The sequence below is a fragment of the Dreissena polymorpha genome, chromosome 2, assembly GCF_020536995.1.
Source record: "Dreissena polymorpha isolate Duluth1 chromosome 2, UMN_Dpol_1.0, whole genome shotgun sequence".
Lineage (NCBI taxonomy): Eukaryota > Metazoa > Mollusca > Bivalvia > Myida > Dreissenidae > Dreissena > Dreissena polymorpha.
In genome coordinates, this window is record NC_068356.1 from 42,059,712 (window position 1) to 42,084,388 (window position 24,677).

The 24,677-nt window shown below is 37.2% G+C and overlaps 1 protein-coding gene across 1 annotated transcript in view; it reads right to left on the reverse strand.

The window, feature by feature from the left end:
* Positions 1-1,216: 1,216 nt before the first annotated feature.
* The window catches only part of LOC127869684 (polycystin-1-like), a 37,296-nt gene continuing 13,835 nt past the window's right edge, over positions 1,217-24,677 (reverse strand). Inside the window, exons 9-25 of the mRNA XM_052412342.1 lie at positions 24,296-24,604; positions 23,596-23,921; positions 22,861-23,016; positions 22,342-22,626; positions 20,832-21,142; positions 20,034-20,143; positions 18,259-18,503; positions 17,618-17,731; positions 17,187-17,428; positions 16,528-16,658; positions 16,005-16,176; positions 14,899-15,202; positions 11,949-12,236; positions 7,848-7,982; positions 7,127-7,444; positions 6,257-6,454; positions 1,217-5,656 (exon numbers count right to left, since the gene is read on the reverse strand). Of these exons, the coding sequence (XP_052268302.1) occupies positions 5,192-5,656; positions 6,257-6,454; positions 7,127-7,444; positions 7,848-7,982; positions 11,949-12,236; positions 14,899-15,202; positions 16,005-16,176; positions 16,528-16,658; positions 17,187-17,428; positions 17,618-17,731; positions 18,259-18,503; positions 20,034-20,143; positions 20,832-21,142; positions 22,342-22,626; positions 22,861-23,016; positions 23,596-23,921; positions 24,296-24,604 (4,109 nt within the window). The 3' untranslated portion in view covers positions 1,217-5,191. The remainder of the gene's footprint in view (positions 5,657-6,256; positions 6,455-7,126; positions 7,445-7,847; positions 7,983-11,948; positions 12,237-14,898; positions 15,203-16,004; positions 16,177-16,527; positions 16,659-17,186; positions 17,429-17,617; positions 17,732-18,258; positions 18,504-20,033; positions 20,144-20,831; positions 21,143-22,341; positions 22,627-22,860; positions 23,017-23,595; positions 23,922-24,295; positions 24,605-24,677) is intronic.

Below are 24,677 nucleotides of genomic sequence, written 5' to 3' on the forward strand. Positions count from 1 at the left end.
TTCTACTGCAGTAAGAAGCACCATGTCCATTCATGGCTCATATATTCTAGTACAGTAAGAAGCACCATGCCCATTCATGGCTCATATATTCTACTGCAGTAAGAAGCACCATGTCCATTCATTGCTCATATATTCTAGTGCAGTAAGAAGCACCATGTCCATTCATGGCTCATATATTCTAGTACAGTAAGAAGCACCATGCCCATTCATTGCTCATATATTCTACTGCAGTAAGAAGCACCATGTCCATTCATGGCTCATATATTCTAGTGCACTAAGAAGCACCATGTCAATGTATGGCTCATATATTCTAGTGCAGTAAGAAGCACCATGTCCATGCATGGCTCATATATTCTAGTGCAGTAAGAAGCACCATGTCCATGCATGGCTCATATATTCTAGTGCAGTAAGAAGCACCATGTCCATGCATGGCTCATATATTCTAGTGCAGTAAGAAGCACCATGTCCATTCATGGCTCATATATTCTAGTACAGTAAGAAGCACCATGCCCATTCATGGCTCATATATTCTAGTGCAGTAAGAAGCCCCATGTCCATTCATGGCTCATATATTCTAGTGCAGTAAGAAGCACCATGTCTATTCATGGCTCATATATTCCAGTGCAGTAAGAAGCACCATGTCCATTCATGGCTCATATATTCTAGTGCAGTAAGAAGCAACATGTCCATGCATGGCTCATGTATTCTAGTGCAGTAAGAAGCACCATGTCCATTCATGGCTCATATATTCGAGACTTAACCCTTTGCATGCTGGGAAATTTGTCGTCTGCTAAGATGTCGTCTGCTGAATTTCTAAAATTAGCATTTTCTTCGATTTTTTCAAAGAATACTATCAGAATAGCAAGCAGTTTGGATCCTGATGAAACGCCACGTTCTGTGGCGTCTCATCTGGATCCAAACTGTTTGCAAATGCCTTTAAAATTCGGTTCCCGCACTGAAAGGGTTAAAGCACTGAATAAGCTTTATCATTGTTTACATAATTTATAACATGCAAAGGTTTGATAATTCTTAGTAAATTTATAACTGTACAAATTCAGCAACAAAGCATTGACAATTTATGCAGAACTGCAATTGTTCATCCTAGGACAGAGAGATAAATTTGTCTCCAAACTAAAATAAAGGCTAGAAGTATAATAACAGCATCAAATCCTGTCAAAACTGATAAAGATGTAGTTAAAACAACGATTTGTAGATGTTTAATGGGTTTATTCAGTCATTAATACATTACAAAAGCTTAATTTATAATGCATGACTTCGTCAAAAACTTATGCAGTGATGAGCTAAACTTTGTACCAAACAAACAATATGTAAACTTAACATTGATAATCATATTTCAAATATAATACGGACATCATGTTTTATAATACATGACATAACGTGAACAACTTTGTATTTTGTTATAAAAACAATTCATTAAATAAACTTAGGTATACTCGAAAGCAGATCAAATAATAAACGTAAACAAGTATGGGGTTTATTTCACTTAAAAAATTTATAAGATAAAATAGGCATGGGCATAATTTGTATTTGACTTGATTATAAAAATTGTTGCGTTAAAGGTCATTTAATGCAAAAGTTTTAAAAAGAATAAAATTTCAGCAACTTATTTGTTCTCTATATTAATTACTTACCAGAGATTTATATTAAAGAAAGTAACATCAATTTTTAACATTAAACTGTTGGAATAAATAAATACAGTCTTAAATTAGCAACATAATTAGTGTGGATGATATATTACATTACATAAAATAATAATTGTTGTACAACAACTCTAGTACAAAAACATTTTTTCAGAAGAGATTGTCATTTATGTAAATGTTAGTCATTTGTCAAATAAATAATAAATTAAAAAATGTTACAAATATATTGATATTGTGCAATAAAACTCGATATAAAGGAAAGGTTGAATAAAATATTAAACTAACAATCAATTTTATTTCTAGTTAATATAATATTTACATACCTCTTGAGGAATGCATGGAATGTACTATAATTTCTTAATGTTTCTTTTTTTTGGGCACTTTTTATACATTTTTTTCCATGAACAACTTTGTAGAAAATGTCAGGTATTTACGAAACAATTTGAGAAAATGTCAGGTATTTACAAAACAAAGTCCCTGGCTATTAATTTTATGGTGTTCTTCAGACAAGTTTTGGGAACGTGTAAATTAGCCTTTAATGTTTTACATTGTACCCTTTTGTAAAAAAGAAAACTAGTTACAAAGCAGTTTTTTTAACGTTTATCCTTCTAATCAAATATAGATTGGAAAACTCATCACAGATAACTGTAATAGTCAATTTTATTGTGCTAATTTTTTCACCAATTTTCCAATCAAAAAGAGCAAAAAAGGCCAGTGTTATCAATGATCATGCATAAAACACACCATTAAAAGCTAACTAAAACTCTTTGTGACTACCAGCTTTTTAAAATGAAGTAATGACTATAGCTTGTCCCGGGAACAAGAGACACATACTAACCCTGCATGTAGTAATATGTAGCAAGTTGTAACAATCGGACAGTGGGACGTGTCCAGTTTTGACCCCATAGGCATTATTTGGAAAAAGTTTGTAGAGAAACAGAATTTACCATGTAAGATACCAAATACTAAACCTTTAAGCCATGTGGTTTCAGAGACTAAGATTCTTTATAGTTATTTTGCTATATAATTATTATTTGCAAACTATTTGACCCCTGTGTGCGTGTAGTTTTGACCCTGTGTCATGATTTGATGAAAATAAGTAACAAGCCGATACACAATGTAACATACACAATATAACACATCTGGGCATTTGAGTTTCAGAGACGTGTATTTTTACTAATTAATTCAATAGGAACAATAAAAAGTTTAAAAAAATCTTAGTTTAAAAAGGAGCACAACTTTTGTAAATTTTAACGTTTGATGATAAAAAAAGAGCACATGCACAACTTAATTTTATAAGACACAAGCAAAGCATGTTTGAATGTTGAACATTGAATAGTGTTGGATAACCGTTTCCAACAATTAAGGTCTAATGCCAGTTATCTGCAGTGATCACAGTATAAACCCATTTTAGTTTGTATCGCAGGTTATAATAATACTTGGTATCACCGGAATGTCACTGAGCAAAATTGTAACAGACCTACATGAACATTACATCACACAATCTATAATACTTTAAATACTGTCATGTCATGTTGTACAGTGGCACATAGGCATTCAAATTATGATGAACTTCAAGGCCAACAAAAAATTATTTGTGTTTCTGGTCCCCAAAAAACCTGCTCCTTTTTAATGGCCGCCCATTTTTTTTGTTCTAAAGCTTGTTGAATGCAGAATAGCCTTTGAAATAATTATATAATTATTAATTATTCAAAATTTAAACAGGAATTTTCACTTCTGGCATATTTGTTATTTATTTTAAATCTGCTGGGACCCATCTGCGTTATTTTGTAAATCTTCATGTATATGAACAATTCTCATCCCATCTACCTTCTTACATTTGTTTATTCGGACAGGAAACCAGAAACATGGCTATTTTTATTTGGCCAAATAGAAAAAAATCAATAAACAAAGTTCTTGATGCAAAAGGAAATAAATAAATATATCTTGGACGGATTTCTCACGGATTATCACAAACATCAGCACTTCCTGTGATTAGATATAAATGCATTGTGTTTTTTTTTTATAAATAAATATATAAATAAAGGTATATATACTATCAAATATATATGTACAGTTAACAGGCAAAAACATTTGCATCATTAATCGCAATTCTAGATGTTTCCATGCTTATATTAGCCTTCTTAACATCTTTATTAGCTTTTTTTTGGTGGAATAACCATTCAATCTTTTAATGCACTTCCTCACAAAAGTTAATTACAATTAACCCAAAAGGCACATACTAGTAAAGCAATCTTACTGATCAGCAGTAGGTAAAATTAATACAAACAATCATACATAAATCTATGATAAGGCACTGTGGTATCAAAGATAACTTATGTAAACATAGTTCTAGAAATATGTATTTGAATATAAAAAAAAGCACAATCGAATGAAGAAGCACTTAGAGTAATGCACATTTAGTTTGAAATTACGTATTTCAATTTACATCTACATTATCATAGGACAGGCACTATGACAGTTCTGTAACTAGTAAAACCTGATGTTTTATTTCTAACATAATAAACTACATTATTGTTCTATATGTATCATCAGTATAAAACTAACTATTGCAAGTCATTGGAATATCCTAGCATCTGCATGCAAACCAGTAGAAGAAGATTAGTTACCCACACACTGTCTGTACCAAATGGAACCAATACAGAGCTAATAAATGTATAATGCATACCTATTATTTCATTTTATTCCAATAATGTTTCATCGATAAATTGGAATGTTCATATAGGTATATGTAAGCATATATCAGCAGCAAATTGCTGGCAGCTATATACGTATATCACTAATCAGGTTTTTGTAAATAATTCCAAAATGTACAAAACTATTCATCTTAGCTTCACAACTAAGGAAACTTACATGTTAATATAAAAGGAGACAGTTGGCACAAACTGATTGTATCACACAAGAACAACTGAACAAAGAAACAACAAAAAAACATAATAAGATTTTGACTAAAACAATAATGTGTTTTCAAAATAAACAAACAATTCAAGTAAATGTATCACATATAGGTGACATCAGCAGCTCTGTTTATGGAATACTGTTTTTATCAGCATATGAATTCTCTCCCTTGATAAGCACAGTTAGTTCTGACTGTCTGGTCTCCTTATATCAGCAGTTTGTGTTGGCACTCTGAGCACTCCATCCTTTCTTGAGCTACTTAGCGGTAACACGGGTACTATTACCAGACACATGTGTCCAAACACTATATGCGCTTTTCACAACAATTGTCTACTTATTTGCGCATCATTACACTCTCTAAACGCGTGGAAGTGTTTATTTGGAATTGTGAGTCCATTACCTCACATGTTAGCACTAATGAAAGACATAAATGATTATTTGGCATATGAGAGTGATTGATAATAACAACAATTGTCCACCTGCTTGGAGAAATATTTGATCAAATAAAAGTCCCAACTATCTTATTTACCCTTTAAGATTCAATCCCTACTCTGAATATATATCATGTAATGTATATACATATAAATAATCTAACACTCGAAGCCATTCACTCACTTATTCCATGCGGCCTTTGAAGGCTTCACACTTTTTAGAAACTTCTGTAGCGTGTTTTTGTCCTGTGTATTTTTATCCTGGGAAGACGCTCTCCGTGTCCCGGGCGTAGTCCCCTCTAGACGTGCCCCCTGATAACTGAGGGGCCGCCGCCCGCCTGTGGCTCCCTGCTCGTCCCCAGGATTCCCCGAGGGTTGATCTCGAGTGGCGCCACCTGTGACTGTAGCAGGAGCCTTGCGCTCCGTGTTGTCTCTGTTGGGCCCACGTTTGCCCACTGATTGTCTAGGTTGAGTAGCCCCCTCCCCACTTGGAGCCTTGGAACTGCCCCCGGGCTGATTTTTCCAGTTCAGGAGCTCCTTTCTTTGGCGCTCCAGCTCGTTTATGCGGCATTTCCAGTTCAGATCTTTCATCTCATTCTCTGCTTTCTTGACTAGAACTTCCTCATCATTTTCTAAGACTTCAAGCTGAAATGTTGAACACATCAATTGTCTGATGTTATTGTCACTAAATGTTAAAAATTATACACATACAGGATCTGTCACGAGTTGCTTTTTCATGCCATTTTTTTTATCAAACCAGTTCAGATATATTGTTAGTAAGATATCCTTTGGTGAGCTTACTTACAAAGTTCATTAACAACTTCAATAAATCATGGTATGAAAAGACGAGTGCCAGACATTTTTTATCATCTAAACGTGTTGAAAAGTCAGAAAGTTGTTAACAATAAGTGAAGTCATTTAATATTGCAACATCATATTAGTAAAGTAACATAAAACGATTGGTCAGTCAAAACAAACAAACATGGAAAATGTTCAAAAAAATATATTACACATGTTCCAGATAAAAAATATTGTAATGGTTATTTTACATAGAAAACATACATTTTAACAATTTCTTTACTATCTCATACTTTTGCACAACCCAAATAAACTCAACTTCAGCAAACCGCTGCAAAACAACTAAGAAACCTATGGGAAATTCAACAACAAATAACAAGATACATGTATAGTATATAGACTGTCAATATTTAAAATAGATTGTATAAAGAAATCACATTAGTATACCTTCTCCATGCGTTTCAAGACTGCATTCCAGGTTGGAGTGAGTCGTGCCATCATGCTATTAAGCTGGACACGGGAGAACTCTTGTTCCACGACAGTCGCTGGCACAGTCTGCTCGGATGCGGAACTGCGATTGGAATAGCTAGACGAACTCCGACTAGATATCGACGGGAACCCTGGAAATCTCACGCGACGGAATGCCTGCAACAGTGTTTATAAAACACAAAGTCTACTAAGATTACTAATTAAATGATGTGTGATATGACAACTAAGAAAATGAATATACAATCTTGCACTCAAAATCATCAAATTTCTCTATAGATGCAACCATTTAACTAAGAATAATCAAATCTTAAAAAGAACATGCATTTCAGAAATCTATTTTTAAGGTAGAGAACTTTCCTAGTTATGTGGAAAGACATTCCAGATATATTAAAAAAAACATGAACGTTTTAAGGATATTATTATGATAAATAAGTGTCGCCTTCTAGGGAAAGAAGGCTTAATGCATGTCAGATTAGCCTGTGCAATCTGCAAGGGCTAATCAAGAAAGGCACTGTCAGCTGTTATGGCATTTTTCATTAAAAGAAAGTTTTTTCTTAAGGAATTTGCACTTCAGACAGAAAGGGTCGTCCCAGATTAGCCTGTGCCAACTGCACAGGTAGCCTGTGCCAACTGCACAGGTGGCCTGTGCCAACTGCACATGTAGCCTGTGCGAACTAATCTGAAACAACATCTTCTGCTCTTGCAGCTTATATTAGCATAAAGGATGTTCAAAAACATATTGTTGTTGTTAGTCTTATTTATTTACAATAAAACATAACTCAAATCAGATCATGCAAATACACAGCTTTGAAAGAAACAAGAACATACCGGCTTAGGTTTTTGTATGCCAGCCCAGAGTTTGAATCTCTTCAACATGAACTCAATCATTTCGTGGTCCTGCATCTCGATACTGGCCTTGAAGGTCTGCTGGGACTTGATGGTGTGGTACGTGCTCTGCAGTATGGCCACCACCAGGGCAACCATGATACCGTAGGCAAAGGCATAGTAGGAGTACACATAGAAGTGGGTAAAGGTCTCTTGATGGTCCAGCATCGGTAGGAAGTTGAAATGTCCACGAATCATCACAAGGAGTGTGTTGGCTGCATGACCCACTGTCTCGAACTCTGCCAGAACACGGCCATACAACTGAAACAAAATATGGTTTTGTTTGGTCAACTTTACTCTTAAATAATCAAGCATTCTGAACTATATTAGTTTATTTACATTTTTTTACTGTTCCATGTTTTTTATTCCATAAAATAGAGCCATTTCTGTGTCCATTTAAACTCAATTGTGGTGTAAAGTATTAGCGTTTTTGAACCTTCATTTACTTAAATTAAATAATTTATGTATGCATCTAAAGCTGTGTATTTGGCCTAAAGTGTTTGATCCCTAAAAACAAATCTAAAATACAAGTAGTAAATCAATTTACCTTGATGACAGCAAAACACAAGGGACCAAGATATTATAAAGTATAAGCATGTATAATACAACAAACATTTCTTGTCAAGTGTGCAACAGGGCAATTGAAATGCCAACTAGAACTTACCAAGTATCCCACTTGTGCGTACACCATGAGCAGTATGAGAAAAATCAGGCCTGTACCCAGCAGGTGGCTGAAAGCTGCACTCAATGTTTTTTCGTACACTTTCATGAACTTGACGAAACGCAACTGCTTCACCACCTGATGTCATAGAAATATTGTTTTTAGTCCGAAACAGTAGAGCAAATTTATACAAAAAATATGATGTTTGTTTTTCATTATCTTTTAATTATGACTTTCCAGATTAACTTGTGCAGTCTGCATTGTTATTTTTTTATTTTATAGGACTCATGTAACTAGATGTACCTAATGAGTAAAATTGAGATATTTGTGTATATGGTAGCTTACCACCATTCATACAAGATGTATATGGTAGCTTACAACCATTCATACAAGATGTATATGGTAGCTTACAACCATTCATACAAGATGTATATGGTAGCTTACCACCATTCATACAAGATGTATATGGTAGCTTACCACCATTCATATGTATATGGTAGCTTACCACCATATATATGTATATGGTAGCTTACCACCATTCATATGTATATGGTAGCTTACCACCATTCATACAAGATGTATATGGTAGCTTACCACCATTCATACAAGATGTATATGGTAGCTTACCACCATTCATACAAGATGTATATGGTAGCTTACCACCATTCATACAAGATGTATATGGTAGCTTACCACCATTAATACAAGATGTATATGGTAGCTTACCACCATTCATATGCAGTGATTTTTTTTGCTTTAATTTGTTACAGCCTGTGCCATTTGAATTGGGAAAATTAGCGCGATAAACCGTGAAATTGGGAAAAATAGCGCGATAAACCATGAAATTGGGAAAATTAAGCATTATAAATAGGATTATAAGTAACAGAAGTGATATTGTTTTTAAGTGCATGTTCAGGCAATTTTCTAGAAAAGGAGTCTGGTCAAATTGGGATTTTTTTTTAATCAATAAAAGTGGCAAGTTTGGGAATGATTTATGGACAAAAATGACTAAATTCAATTTTTTATATTTTGTAAGATGTTTAAACAAGAGCACCGCCTTGCGGGTGCAGACCGCTCATCTATTTTCTTTTTAAAGGTGAAGGGACTCTCATTTTCAATCACAAAGGAGGGAGGAGTGGAGTGAAGAGGGGTGTATAGTGTGGGGTTGTGGACATTTATTACACTATCTTCCAAAAAAGCGAAAAAAAAAAAAAAAAAAAAAAAAAAAAAATGGGGGGGGGGGGGGGGTATAGTGTGAGGGTGTGGTGATAATTTGTGAGATGATCTTAAAAAAAAAAAAAAAAAAAAAAATCAAAAAAAAAAAATTTGGGGGGTGGGGTGGGGTGGGGGGGGTGGGGTGGGGGTATAGTGTGAGGGTGTGGTGGTCATTTGTGAGATGATCTTAAAAAAAAAAAAAAAAAAAAAAAATTAAAAAAATTGGGGGGGGGGAGGGGGGAGGGGGGGGAGGGGGGGGAGGGCACGGGGGATGGTTTGGGTGAAGTCTATAGTGGTATGTCAGGTAAGAGTAGTTTCATCAAAGTATCAATCAAATCTAATCATAAATAAAGAAGTTATGGCAATTTTAGCAAAATTTAATAATTTGACCTTGAGAGTCAAGGTCATTCAAAGGTCAAAGTAAAATTCAAGTTGCCAGGTACAGTAACCTCATGATAGCATGTAAGTATTTGAAGTTTGAAAGCAATAGCCTTGATACTTCGAGTGGATCGAAACACAAAATTTAACCATATATTAAAAGTTACTAAGTCAAAAAAGGGCCATAATTCCGTAACAATGACAACCAGAGTTATGCAACTTGTCCTTTTACTGTACCCTTATGATAGTTTGTGAGTGTTCCAAGTATGAAAGCAGTATCTATGATACTTTAGGGGTAAAGTGACCAAAACATAAATCTTAACCAAATTTTCAATTTTCTAAGTATAAAGGGCCCATAATTCCGTCCAAATGCCAGTATGAGTTACATAACTTTGCCTGCACCGTCCCCTTATGATAGTTCATAAATCTTGCAAGTATGAAAGCAATAGCTTTGATACTGTAGGAATAAAGTGGACCTAAACACAAAACTTAATCATATTTTCGATTTTCTAAGTATAAAAAGGGCACATAATTCTGTCAAAATGCCAGTCAGAGTTACATTACTTTGCCTGCACAGTCCCCTTATGATAGTTAGTAAGTGTTGCAAGTATGAAAGCAATAGCTTTGATGCTTAAGGAATAAAATGGACCTAAACACAAAACTTAACCAAAATTGTCAATTTTCTAAGTATAAAAAGGGCACATAATTCTGTCAAAATGCATGCCAGAGTTATCTAACTTTGCCTGCCCAGTCCCCTCATGATAGTTAGTAAGTGTACCAAGTTTGAATGCAATAGCATTGATACTTACTGAGAAAAGTGGAACTAAACGCAAAACTTAACCAAAATTTTCCATTTTTTAAGTATAAAAAGGGCACATAATTATGTCAAAATGCACGCCAGAGTTATCTAACTTTGCCTGCCTAGTCCCCTCATGATAGTAAGTAAGTGTACCAAGTTTGAATGCAATAGCATTGATACTTTCTGAGAAAAGTGGACCTAAACGCAAAACTTAACCGGACGCCGACGCCAACGCCAACGCCAACGCCGACGCCGACGCCAAGGTGATGACAATAGCTCATAATTTTTTTTCAAAAAATAGATGAGCTAAAAATAAAGTTGAGACCTAGATTTAAGAAATCATAATTAAGTTATATGAGACTTCTTTCTAAAAAAAAAAAAAAAAAAAAAAAAAAATTTTTTTTTTTTTTTTTTTTTTTTTTTTTGAAAGTTGGGCTTTTTTTGGGAAATTTTGGTCAGATTTTTGGGAAAAAACGTGTATTTTTACGATTGGGAAGCAGCCGAAATTCGGCTGTAAATTTGAGCAAAAAAAATCACTGATATGTATATGGTAGCTTACCACCATATATATGTATATGGTAGCTTACCACCATTCATATGTATATGGTACCTTACCACCATTCATACAAGATGTATATGTTAGCTTACCACCATTCATACAAGATGTATATGGTAGCTTTCCACCATTCATATGTATATGGTAGCTTACAACCATATATATGTATAAGGTAGCTTACCACTATTCATATGTATATGGTAGCTTACAACCATTCATACAAGATGTATATGGTAGCTTACCACCATTCATATGTATATGGTAGCTTACCATCGTTCATACAAGATGTATATGGTAGCTTACCACCATTCATACAAGATGTATATGGTAGCTTACCACCATTCATACAAGATGTTTATGGTAGCTTACCACCAGTCATACAAGATGTATATGGTAGCTTACCACCATTCATACAAGATGTATATGGTAGCTTACCACCATTCATATGTATATGGTAGCTTACCACCATTCATACAAGATGTATATGGTAGCTTACCACCATTCATACAAGATGTATATGGTAGCTTACCACCATTCATATGTATATGGTAGCTTACCACCATTCATATGTATATTGTAGCTTACCACCATTCATATGTATATGGTAGCTTACCACCATTCATATGTATATGGTAGCTTACCACCATTTATACAAGATGTATATGGTAGCTTACCACCATTCATACAAGATGTATATGGTAGCTTACCACCATTCATATGTATATGGTAGCTTACCACCATTCATATGTATATTGTAGCTTACCACCATTCATATGTATATGGTAGCTTACCACCATTCATATGTATATGGTAGCTTACCACCATTTATACAAGATATGTACCACACTCTGGCAAAACAAGGCTTCATGCATTTGCTTAGTGTTGTCCATATTTAGCGTGTACAGTCAGCACAGGCTAGTCAGGGGAGCACACTTTCTGCCTCAACTGGATATTTGCTAAGAGACTTTCTATGAACACAAATACAATACAAGCTGAAAGTGTCATCACTGTTTAGCCTGTGCGGACTCAACAGGCTAATCTGGATTGCAATTTACACAAGCCCTGTTTTCCTAGAGCACAGCTCTATTGTTTTCATACTCATAACAAAGATCATTTTGTAAGACATGCACATGAAGACCAGCAAGTTCTTGATTACCTTGTACATCAGAAGGAACAGCAACCACGCCTGGAGGTATCTTGTTCCCACATGTATATACGCGGTCCGCTCGAAATTTGTGAAACTAGTCATATTTGCCAAGAACTCGTTGAATGTGCTGGTGGCCTCGACAACACAGCCGATGTACATCCCCACAGTGACAGTTGTCATGAGGGTGGTGGCGATCTCGTAATAGTTCCACCAGTCCTTGAAGAACTGCCGGCCCAGCTCTCGTATCTGGAGGGTCAGGTGCAACCAGGAGTAGAGGCAAACCAGGAACAAGATGCACTGAAATGGGAGACGTATTGTGGTACTGTTAGTCATAAGTATTGTGGTACTGTTAGTCATAAGTATTGTGGTACTGTCTGCCATAGGTATTGTGGTACTGTCTGCCATAGGTATTGTGGTACTGTTAGTCATAGGTATTGTGGTACAGTTAGTCATAGATATTGTGGTACTGTTAGTCATAGGTATTGTGTTACTGTTAGTCATGGGTATTGTGGTACTGTTAGTCAAAGGTATTATGGTACTGTCTGCCATAGGTATTGTGGTACTGTCTGCCATAGGTATTGTGGTACTGTCAGCCATAGGTATTGTGGTACTGTCATCCATAGGTATTGTGGTATTGTTAGTCATAGGTATTGTGGTACTGTTAGTCATAGGTATTGTGGTACTGTCTGCCATAGGTATTGTGGTACTGTATGCCATAGGTATTGTGGTACTGTCAGACATAGGTATTGTGGTACTGTCAGCCATAGGTATTGTGGTACTGTAAGTCATAGGTATTGTGGTACTGTAAGTCATAGGTATTGTGGTACTGTAAGTCATAGGTATTGTGGTACTGTTAGTCAAAGGTATTGTGGTACTGGTAGTCATAGGTATTGTGGTACTGTCTAACATAGGTATTTTGGTACTGTCTGCCATAGGTATTGTGGTACTGTCAGCCATAGGTATTGTGGTACTGTCAGCCATAGGTATTGTGGTACTGTCAGCCATAGGTATTGTGGTACTGTAAGTCATAGGTATTGTGGTACTATAAGTCATAGGTATTGTGGTACTGTAAGTCATATATATTGTGGTACTGTCAGCCATAGGTATTGTGGTACTGTAAGTCATAGGTATTGTGGTACTGTAAGTCATAGGCATTGTGGTACTGTCAGCCATAGGTATTGTGGTACTGTAAGTCATAGGTATTGTGGTACTGGAAGTCATAGGTATTGTGATACTGTAAGTCATAGGCATTGTGGCACTGTCTGCCATAGGTATTGTGGTACTGTAAGTCATAGGTTTTGTGGTAGTGTCTGCCATAGGTATTGTGGTACTGTCTGCCATAGGTATTGTGGTACTGTAAGTCAAAGGTATTGTGGTACTGTAAGTCAAAGGTATTGTGGTACTGTAAGTCATAGGTATTGTGGTACTGTAAGTCATAGGTATTGTGGTACTGTAAGTCATAGGTATTGTGGTACTGTCAGCCATAGGTATTGTGGTAATGTTAGTCATAGGTATTGTGGTACTGTCTGTCATAGGTATTGTGGTACTGTCAGCCATAGGTATTGTGGTACTGTCTGCCATTGGTATTGTGGTACTGTCAGCCATATGTATTGTGGTACTGTCAGCCATAGGTATTGTGGTACTGTCAGCCATAGGTATTGTGGTACTGTTAGTTATAGGAATTGTGGTACTGTCAGCCATAGGTATTGTGGTACTGTTAGTCATAGGTATTGTGGTACTGTCAGCCATAGGTATTGTGGTACTGTCTGCCATAGGTATTGTGGTACTGTCAGCCATAGGTATTGTGGTACTGTAAGTCATAGGTATTGTGGTACTGTCTGTCATAGGTATTGTGGTACTGTCAGTCATAGGTATTGTGGTACTGTAAGTCATAGGTATTGTGGTACTGTAAGTCATAGGTGTTGTGGTACTGTCAGCCATAGGTATTGTGGTACTGTAAGACATAGGTATTGTGGTACTGTAAGTCATATGTATTGTGGTACTGTAGGTCATAGGTATTGTGGTACTGTCTGCCATAGGTATTGTGGTAATGTAAGTCATAGGTATTGTGGTACTGTAAGTCATAGGTATTGTGGTACTGTCAGCCATAGGTATTGTGGTACTGTAAGTCATAGGTAATGTGGTACTGTAAGTCATAGTAATTGTGGTACTGTCAGCCATAGGTATTGTGGTACTGTCAGTCATAGGTATTGTGGTACTGTAAGTCATAGGTATTGTGGTACTGTCAGCCATAGGTATTGTGGTACTGTCAGCCATAGGTATTGTGGTTCTTTAAATCACATATATTAAGAAGTCTCTTCTTAACCATAATCCAGTTTAGGTGCATAAAGCAGAGCTAAAAGCTGAAGTCACAGAGATATATCCAGTCTTCTGTACAAGTGATTCATCTCTTGCCATTTTGTTAGAATCAAACCAATAAATTGATATTATCAACAAAATTATGTCTAACAAGAGCAACGCATAACGGGTGCCACGCTTGGCTACCGGGTGCAGTTCTGAATAAATGAAAGCTTGTCAGATTTTTTTATATAGAGTTTACAGTGACCTTGACCTTTGAACTAGTGACCCCAAAATGGGTGTGGCGTGTAGAACTCATCAAGGTGCATCTACATATGAAGTTTCAAAGTTGTAGGTGGAAGCACTTTGATTTTAGAGCCAATGTTAAGGTTTTAGCACGACGCCAGACGAAAGACGGCGGACGACGAGCTGGCTATGACAATACCTTGGGTTTTCTCCGAAAACGCCGAGCTAAAAGTTATATCATTACAAGATTATAAAGATCAAACATTCAACCATCAAAAGTTTTACTTTTTAAAAATTAATTTCTTCATTAATCTCCAATTGAACAAATTTCTTTAAAACAATATGGAATAAATAAACAAACAAAAACTATTTAAGTCAATTATTTCTAGTCCAGACTTTTTTAAATAAAAAATACCTCGAGAACCATGAGTGGGTCCACTTTCCCGTCTTCAAACCACAGCAGTTTCTCGCTCTGTACTTCATAGCTTGCGATGGCGCCTCCCGTAAGTGGAAACTCAACAAGCATGGCCACCATTGCCGTGATGTCGGAGCCCGGGCTATACAGAGCAAACTCAAAGATGACTGCCCGGGTCAGCAGGTCGACCCAGCCCTTGTCCTTGAGGTCCTGGACGATGGTCAGAGTCTCGTGGTAGGTCGTACCCAGCTCCATGGGGTAGCCACCGCCAGGGTAGATGGCTACATGGCCAAGCTTGTGGGTGCTGCATGGGAAATGAGGCATTGGTTACAGTTTTAATAAATCCTCCCAATCATTTCATATAAGTTTGTTAACAGTTTTAATAAACCTGCCAAGAAATGAAATAATAGTTTTAATGGAGATTGAAAAATAATGGGCTAATATTGTTGATATAAGCCAGAACAACAAAAAAAGCTCCAATTTTGTTTACATGGCTTGTAAATAAAAAACAGTCTGATAGTTGCAGTCCCCAATTATGTCATTGCATATTTTAACAAAGACAAATATATGAGACACACTCTGAGAAAACAGGGCTTAATGCATGTGTGCAAAGTGTCGTCTCAGATCAGCCTATGCAGTTTGCACAGGCTGACATTGGACGACACTTTCCCCTTTTATGGTAATTTTCATTGAAAGGAAGTCTCTCGTAAGCAAAAATCAGTTTTTGGCATAAGGTCTTCCAAATACTTTAGAGCATTTTTCACAGGCTAATCAGGGATGACACTTTCCCCTTTTATGCCATTTAAGGTTGAAAGGAAGACTCACCTTAGCTCAAATACAGTTTTGGTTGAAAGTGTCGTCCCTAATTAGCCTGTGTGGACTGCACAGGCTAATCTGGGATGACACTTAACACACATGCATCAACCCCTATTTTCACCAAGTGAGGTTAAAATATGTCAATCTCTCTTTTATATTTCATCTTTAAAGTTATGATACTTTGTAGTAGGGACCAAAATGTCCTCACAGGATTACAAGGTTTGTTATAGTAAAAGTAATAATTTGAGTTTATAGATTCCCTATTAAAAGAAGTGGTATACATAACAAACCTTCCAAGCTGAGTGGCTGAGTAATGTTTCCATGAGCCATTAGAGTTGCTGCCGTTCCATCCCTCTTTGTAGGTGCCAGTGTCCTCCTCGTACTGCCCCTCTCCGTGACACGTACGGTCTGTCAGCGTGGAGGCTCCGTAGTGGGCTGCAGCGTTAGAGGCCTGGCACTTGGCTGAAATATTTAACATTTCATTTTTACATCAGCTGCTTTCTAGGAAAACCAGGCTTAATGCATATAGTATCATAGAAGATTAGCCTGTGCAGTCTGCACAAGCAAATCAGGAAAGGCACCATACACTTTTACGGAATAGTTTGTTTAAAGAAAGTCTCTTCTAATCAAAATCCTGTCTAAGCAAAAAACGTTGTCCCTGATTAGCCTTTGCAAACTGCACAGGCTAATCTTGGATGACACTATACTCACATGCATTCATCCCAGAATTATGTTCCATACACGTATGAACACAGATTTACTGATAGCTTTCCAACATATAACCACAGATATACTGACAACTAGTCCACATACATGTTAGTCCACGTATGAGCCTCATTCTGGCCGGGCCCAGTAGATAGCCATGTTCCTCGTCTGTAGCCGTGTCCTTGAGGTACAGCGAGTCAGTGTACACGTTCTCTGTCCAGTCCCAGAACTCTTCAATACTGAAACATAGGACTTTGTCAATACATGTGTACCTGGCTAACAGAAAACTGGGCTTGATGCTTGTGCATAAAGTGTTGTCCTTTATTAGCCTACGCAGTCCGAGCTAATCCGGGATGACACTTTCTGACTAAACTGGATTTCGCTAAGGGGATTCATTTCAATGAAAAATATATCCAAAGCAGAAAGTGTCATCCCTGATAATTCTTGTGCACAATGCACAGGCTAAACTGGGATGACCCTTTACCCACATGCAATTAGCCAGTTTTTCCAGTACGTGGCTCAAATGTATTTGAAGAATGATCCAAAAAGCCAAGAATTTATCAATAATAAAATATTAGAGATGATAACTTCAAAGCTTAGAAATCATAAATACTGAAATATGAGATAAACAAATTATAAAGCCAGGCTTAATATCATTGGTGAATAATAACAGCCAACAAACTAATTAAAAATTGTTTTCAGCACAATAGTGCATGTTAACATGTTTTTGATACTGATCACATTTTTGATATTGATTCAATTTATACCTCCTGATTCTTGAGAAGTTCTGTCCAGATGCTGTTTTCGGGGTAAAAAAGTCACGTTCAACCTGTTTGGTCATCAGATAGGAGTCATAACTGAAGTGTATGTAGACAATCGCCATCATCAGCCACAGGTAGAAAACATACGCGACAAACTGGCGAATCATGATGTTCATACGGTGTATTCTACGACCTTCCTCCTTGGCTCGAACCAGGGCAAAACCTCCGATAGGCCGGAATTTCTCGTCCTTAAAATAAAGTGAGTTTACAATAAGTGAGCTGCACCTTAGGAAAACGGGGCTTAATGCATGTGCTTACAGGCTTATTAAGGACTACATTAGGAAACTCTAAAGAATACACAATTACACACCCATATTATTAAAACATTATTGTTTCATATTTGCATCGCACAAATTGTGTTTCCTATTTCAACCAACCTTGATCTTTTCGTTTGAGTTGTCAAAGGTTGGTTTGATTTCTATCTGGTCATCATCCTCATCTTCTTCCACACTCTTCATCATAGCAACCACGTACACGGCAATAAGGAAGGCCTGAACAAGAATTATACAGATTTTCATATAAAATGTTTAATACATATTTCCATCCAGGCTACTTAAAGCTTATAATGACATTGTATATATTAGTTACTTGTAGAAAAGAATGTTAAAATGAGACTACATGTATTTACTCTCATCTTGTATTCAAACTTTTTATGTCAGTTTTAAAGGACTGTATTAGTGTAATGTACAAATAAGTAAATAATCACAAAATGTGTAGTTGGTATAAGACATCAATCTTGAAATAAACTTAGTTTTTTCAACTATGTATTGTATGCAGTTTTCCCTGTTGTATTAATTAATGTTGACAAATTATGAGTAAAATAGACATTTGCATATACAAATTGCATCAAAATAATTAATTTTACTTCAAAACTGTATGTTAAAAAAATCCATAAAAACCACATAAACTTATTTCTAGTAAAGAGAGACATTTAATAAGATCATATTGAATCATTCAAGGACAAACAGCAAATTAATCAATATAATATAACAATAATCATTGTGTCACATTCAGATACCTTTAGGGGCTCGATGACAAGGAAGCTCATGACAAGAGACAGGATTAGAGCCAGCAGCCACTGCATGGACTCGCTGTAGCCGAACTGGAAGCAGTAGAGGACCACCATGACTGTGGAGAAGGCACTGAGCATCAGGCAGATCACGTATGCGATGTACACGCACCAGTGGGGCAGCGTGCACTTCTCCTTGGGCGCATGCATCTTCACGTCGTGGGACTCCATTGTCATCTCGCTGTAGTAACCAGCTGTTTGGGTGAAGAAGAAAGGTTGTTAATAGGGAGTGGTCTACAGGTGAAGTGATTAATGCATGTGCTTAAAGTGTTGTCCCAGATTAGCTTTGCAGGCTAATCAGAAATGACACTTTCCCCCTAAACCGAATTTTCAATAAGAAGAGACTTTATTTAAATGAAACATTCTTTACAAACAGGAGGTGTTGTCCCTGATAAGCCTGTGCTAATAAAGGACAAATTTTTTAAGCATAGGCTAATCAGGGACAAACTTTTTAAGCACAGGCTGATCAGGGACAAACTTTTTAAGCACAGGCTAATCAGGGACAAACTTTTTAAGCACAGGCTAATCAGGGACAAACTTTTTAAGCCTGTGCTAATCAGGGACAAACTTTTTAAGCACAGGCTAATCAGGGACAAACTTTTTAAGCCTGTGCTAATCAGGGACAAACTTTTTAAGCCTGTGCTAATCAGGGACAAACTTTTTAAGCACAGGCTAATCAGGGACAAACTTTTTAAGCACAGGCTAATCAGGGACAAACTTTTTAATCCTGTGCTAATCAAGGGACAAACTTTTTAAGCACAGGCTAATCAGGGACAAACTTTTTAAGCACAGGCTAATCAGGGACAAACTTTTTAAGCACAGGCTAATCAGGGACAAACTTTTTAATCCTGTGCTAATCAAGGGACAAACTTTTTAAGCACAGGCTAATCAGGGACAAACTTTTTAAGCACAGGCTAATCAGGGACAAACTTTTTAAGCCTGTGCTAATAAGGGACAAACTTTTTAAGCACAGGCTAATCAGGGACAAACTTTTTAAGCACAGGCTAATCAGGGACAAACTTTTTAAGCAAAGGCTAATCAGGGACAAACTTTTTAAGCACATGCATTAAGCCCAGTTTTTCCAGAACAAGGCTTCAATATACTTGCACATATCCTTCCAGAGAAATATTACTTATAGAACAACAAGGCTTAAATATACTTGCACAAATCCTTCCAGAGAAATATTACTTATAGAACAACACAAGTCAGACTGTACAGTATCATTACGACGAGTACAACAGATGGTTTAAATATGTCAAAGCTTTTCTTTTCAGATATCATGTTAAAAGTAGTTAATGTCAAACAGTGGCCTTAATATTTATTATTTAATTGAATCTGATTTTTATGAGGTTATCATTTACATACCAATTATATCAATGCATTCTTGACGTATTGTTTTAAAAAAATCACTTAAGTCAACAGACTTCTATAGCAGCAGACGTACAATTAAAAGTTTTGTGTTAATGAATGAAAAACGCGGCCAAATGCATGTGCGTTAAGTGTTTTCCCTGATTACATTGCACAAGCTAATCAGGCAAGTCACTTTCCACTTTTATTGTATTTTTTGTTTGAAGGGTGTTTTCTTAGCAAATATTGTTTAATCAGAAAGTGTCATCCCTGATTAGCCTGTGCAATCAGAAAGTGTCATCCCTGATTAGCCTGTGCATTGAACCCAGTCTTCTCAGAGAGCTGCCTCAAATACAAAATTTCCAACAATTACTTACGTCTAAGTCCAGCAGTTACGCCTGTTGTGCCGGGTCGCTGGGAGAAGGAACCTCCAGCAGACGTTCTGCTGGCTAGTGACTCACGAGTTTTCGGCCAATGAGATCCATTGCTACAACAGAAAAAAAGAGGTTTGAATTAATTTATTAAAAAAAATATCATATAATATCATTGAGGTATTATTTAGATTACCTGTACACTCAAGGACACTTGTAATGCAGCACTTTTATGTTTGTCATTCCTGACAAACACTGCAAGATATCAACTTGGAATGTCCTACTTTATTATTTAAGAACATTTCCAACAAAGGGGCATTAATATCATTCATCCATGAGGGTCTGACACATCTGGACCACATGCAGGAAATGCATTTGACTGTATGTATAAAATTTACCATAGCTGTTTGATTGTTTTAGGTCTAAATCATGTTTGTCAGTCAGTGCAATATATCTCTAAAGCCAATTGTATTCCTTATATATTTCATGAAGAAAATTTTGTTTACCACTTCATCACTTTGTCTATTAACCCTTCACCGCTTCAAAGCAAAAAGAACATGGCCACATGCAACCAGCATAAAACCAAAACAGCCAGTGAGTAACTCACAGTCTGTTCAGGTTTTATGCTGTTTGCTGCTCATCAGGATCTTAGGGTTGGAAATGAAGCCCTTAAAAACTTCAATCTTTTAAAAAAGGTCTCTGATTTATTTTGATTTTTGAATGGACTACAAATGGCTTCAAAGAGCGTATCTGGGTTTAGGAAAAAATCAAATTACTTCAAATGTTTGTTCATTCAAACCTTACCCATTGATCCTGGGATCAGACCTTGGGTTGAATTTTTGCTGTGAGCTGGCCTGGCTGAGTGTGGAGCCTCGTTTTTTCATGCCCCTCTGCTTGCCCCCGTCTATGAGGCTCTCATCGTCCGAGTTCAGGATGTCCTCCAAGCTTCCCCACTGCGAGGATTTGGTTGTGGAGGCCTTTCTCAGTGAGTGGCTCGAGCGTTTGCTGCCCTGAGACTTGACAGACTTGGTCTCAGTCTCTTTCAGGTCGGTCTCCATCTTGTCAAGATATTCCAGCAGTTGACTGGCATCTTCCTTGCTGTGAATCCCTTGCGACTAAAATGCAGAAGTGCCAGCAATGAGTGGTTAGTTGTAAGCAGCACCCTGGAAAAACTGAGCTACATGCATAAGAGTAAAGTGTTGTTCTAGATTAGCCTGTGAAGTCTGCAGAGGCTAATCAGGGAAGACACTTTCTGCTTAAACTTGATTTCTGCTAAGAAGAGACTTCCTTCAAACGATGCATACTGCACATGCTTATCTTGGACTAGCCTTTACACACAGGCTTATCTTGGACTACCCTTTACACACATGCTTATCTTGGACTACCCTTTACACATAGGCTTATCTTGGACTACCCTTTACACGCAGGCTTATCTAGGACTACCCTTTACACATAGGCTTATCTTGGACTACCCTTTACATGCAGGCTTATCTTGGACTACCCTTTACACACAGGCTTATCTTTAACTACCCTTTACACACATGCTTATCTTGGACTACCCTTTACACACATGCTTATCTTGGACTACCCTTTACATGCAGGCTTATCTTGGACTACCCTTTACACACAGGCTTATCTTTAACTACCCTTTACACACATGCTTATCTTGGACTACCCTTTACACACATGCTTATCTTGGTCTACCCTTTACACACAGGCTTATCTTGGACTACCCTTAACACACAGGCTTATCTTGGACTACCCTTTACACACAGGCTTATCTTGGACTACCCTTTACACACAGGCTTATCTTGGACTACCCTTTACACACAGGCTTATCTTTAACTACCCTTTACACACAGGCTTATCTTGGACTACCCTTTACACACATGCTTATCTTGGACTACCCTTTACACACAGGTTTATCTTGGACTACCCTTAACATACATGCTTATCTTGGACTACCCTTTACACACAGGCTTATCTTGGACTACCCTTTACACACAGGCTTATCTTGGACTACCCTTTACACACATGCTTATCTTGGACTACCCTTTACACACATGCTTTAAGACCAATTTTCCCTAAACAAGCTCTAATCTCTCAAAGCATCACTGTTAACATATTTAATATTCGTGAGTCTCCCTTGATATAAGTGAAACAATAACAAAACTACTACAAAACTACTAAATCTTCCATTTTTGACTAAACATTCAGTCCAATATTGTACACACAAACAAAGTAAAAAAATACAAAGGACCAAAACTACAGTAGCACAACTTCCAAAGACCAAACAATATAATAGCCCACTCACCTTTCTGGCCTCCTGGGTGGCCCCGCCTGGTTTGCAGGGAGCCTGCCGTACTGTGGGCTGATTGGAAGTTGTAGAGCTGGTGGAGGGACGTGAATCGTTGCTGTCCTCATACGAAGGCACGTTATCGGGCCACTGTAAAATGGCGTCGTTTGTCCACAGTGGATCTGAGCTGGAATTTGTTACTGCCACAGATGGTCGCGGCTTCTGGTACAGACTGTCGTCTGTGTTCTCGCGGTGAGTCTTGGCAACATGGCGGGATCGTTTGAGGGACCTGGCTGGGGCATTCTGGAAACATGTTTAAGACATCTCATTAAACTATAGAAAGTTTTATTTTGTTTTATTCATTTATTTTTTCTAAACTTTAAAAACATTGTATTAAATAATATTTTTGTCAGCACTAGGTACTAGTATTTATAAAAAAATAATATTTTATTTAAAAGATAACTATTTTGAAAAACTACAAATTTAGAACATAATAAATGTTACACTAAAAAAGCCTGTTCAAACAAGAACTCTTACTGGCACAGAGTCGATGGTGCTCTCCCTTTCCAGGTCATATGGAATGGCGCCCATGTTGGAACTATTGAGGGACCCGGCCTGGGAATCTTCACAGTAGTTTTCTATCTCTAGAGTCTGAGCTGTCTGGGGTTTCTGAATACGGTCAAAGATGTTGGACTGAAATATAAAAATAAATATTTGTTATAGACATTTTCAGCATTATCCAACAATTTATTTAGATATAGTTCTTACCCAAATAAAATAATCAACAAGTTGTACAGTCTCTGAAAGACACAATGAAGCTTTTACATGCCTCAAAGTTTCATTCTAATCAAATAGTTATTCATATCAGTCTTATGTAATTAAAAAGTTATATAGCTGCGCTACAGTTTTCATGACTGAAACCGACCCTGAACAATCTTCTCTGAAATTAATTAAATAAGCTGCTATATAAGAATATGGGGCTTATATTATGTGCATAAAGTGTTGTCCCACATTAGCCTGTGGAGTCCCCACAGGCTAGTAAGGCACAAGACTGTCAGCCTAGACAAGATTTTTGTTTAGAAGGGACTTCAACTAAATAAAAAATTCCACAAAACTTTAAATGTTGTCCCTATTAAGCCTGTGTAGACTATACAGGCTAATCTGGAACAACAGTTTCGGCATATGAATAATGCCCTGTTTTCCCTGAGTGTGGCTCCAATCAGATCAAGATGGCAGAAATCATTATCAAACATCCTCGCTGTACACACTTACCTTAGATTTGCTCCTCTTGAACAGATAGATGAGGCCGATACTGAACGGCAGCACCATGACATTGCTTATGAGCGCAAGCACCATTTCCTCCCAGCCGAAATTGTCCCATCCAAGATCCTCGTTGGTTGTCTTGAGGAGACCATACCACATGGCGTTCATGCCGACAAAGGTGAACAGAAGTGTGAAGCAACAGGTGAGGCGCTGGACCCGCGTGAATCTGCTCTGCGCGGGACGGTTGAGCAGGGAGAGCCACAGGTGCTTGTCTGCCAGTGAGTTGAACACAGCCGTGGACATGCGGTGGCCGAACTTGTGCATCTCTTCTGGGGCTTAAGATGAAGATTAAGCAGTTATCAAAGACACTGACAAAATATAATTTACATTAGAAACACATTCTTACAACAGGGTGGTAATTTAAGAACCACTACAAGGGAGGAAAATGCCCTACCCAATTAAAGAGTTCAACAAAACTCTTCAAGTTATAACTTGATATATAAATCAAGTTAATAACTATTTGTAAAATAAGTTTGACATTGAAAGGAAGGAAATCAGCTGAGAGAAGGACAAATCAAACACCTGTTGCAGTGATTCAAGTAAAGTCTTTACCAAGCATGCTTTCACTAAACCATATTTAGCATATCAAGAAAATCAATTAAAAAAAAGTTAAAAAACACAAAACAAAATGTATTTCCTAATGTCTTACTTGCAACTTTAATATCCTTTTGTATGGACCCATTTTCTGCCTGCAAGGACAACCAAGAGTTCGCAAAGAAATAGTACTTGTGATCGGTCTGAAGGTCGTTCACAATCACATGACTCAGGTACCATGAAGGCGACAGACCCGTGTTATCATGCCATATCTGAACCTTTTTCAGGTCTCCAAGGTTGACGTCATAGGCAATGATAAACATGTCTGAGCAGTTTCGTCCGAAAGCCCCAGGCTTGCTAACATGCTGGCGAGCTGACTTGCCATAATCACCATGGAGGCGTATACCAACATGGGCAGTGGTTCCTGTAAACATTTAAAAGGAACAAATACATCATACAGTTTTGTATATCAAAGTTATTGATATAAAAAAGTGCCA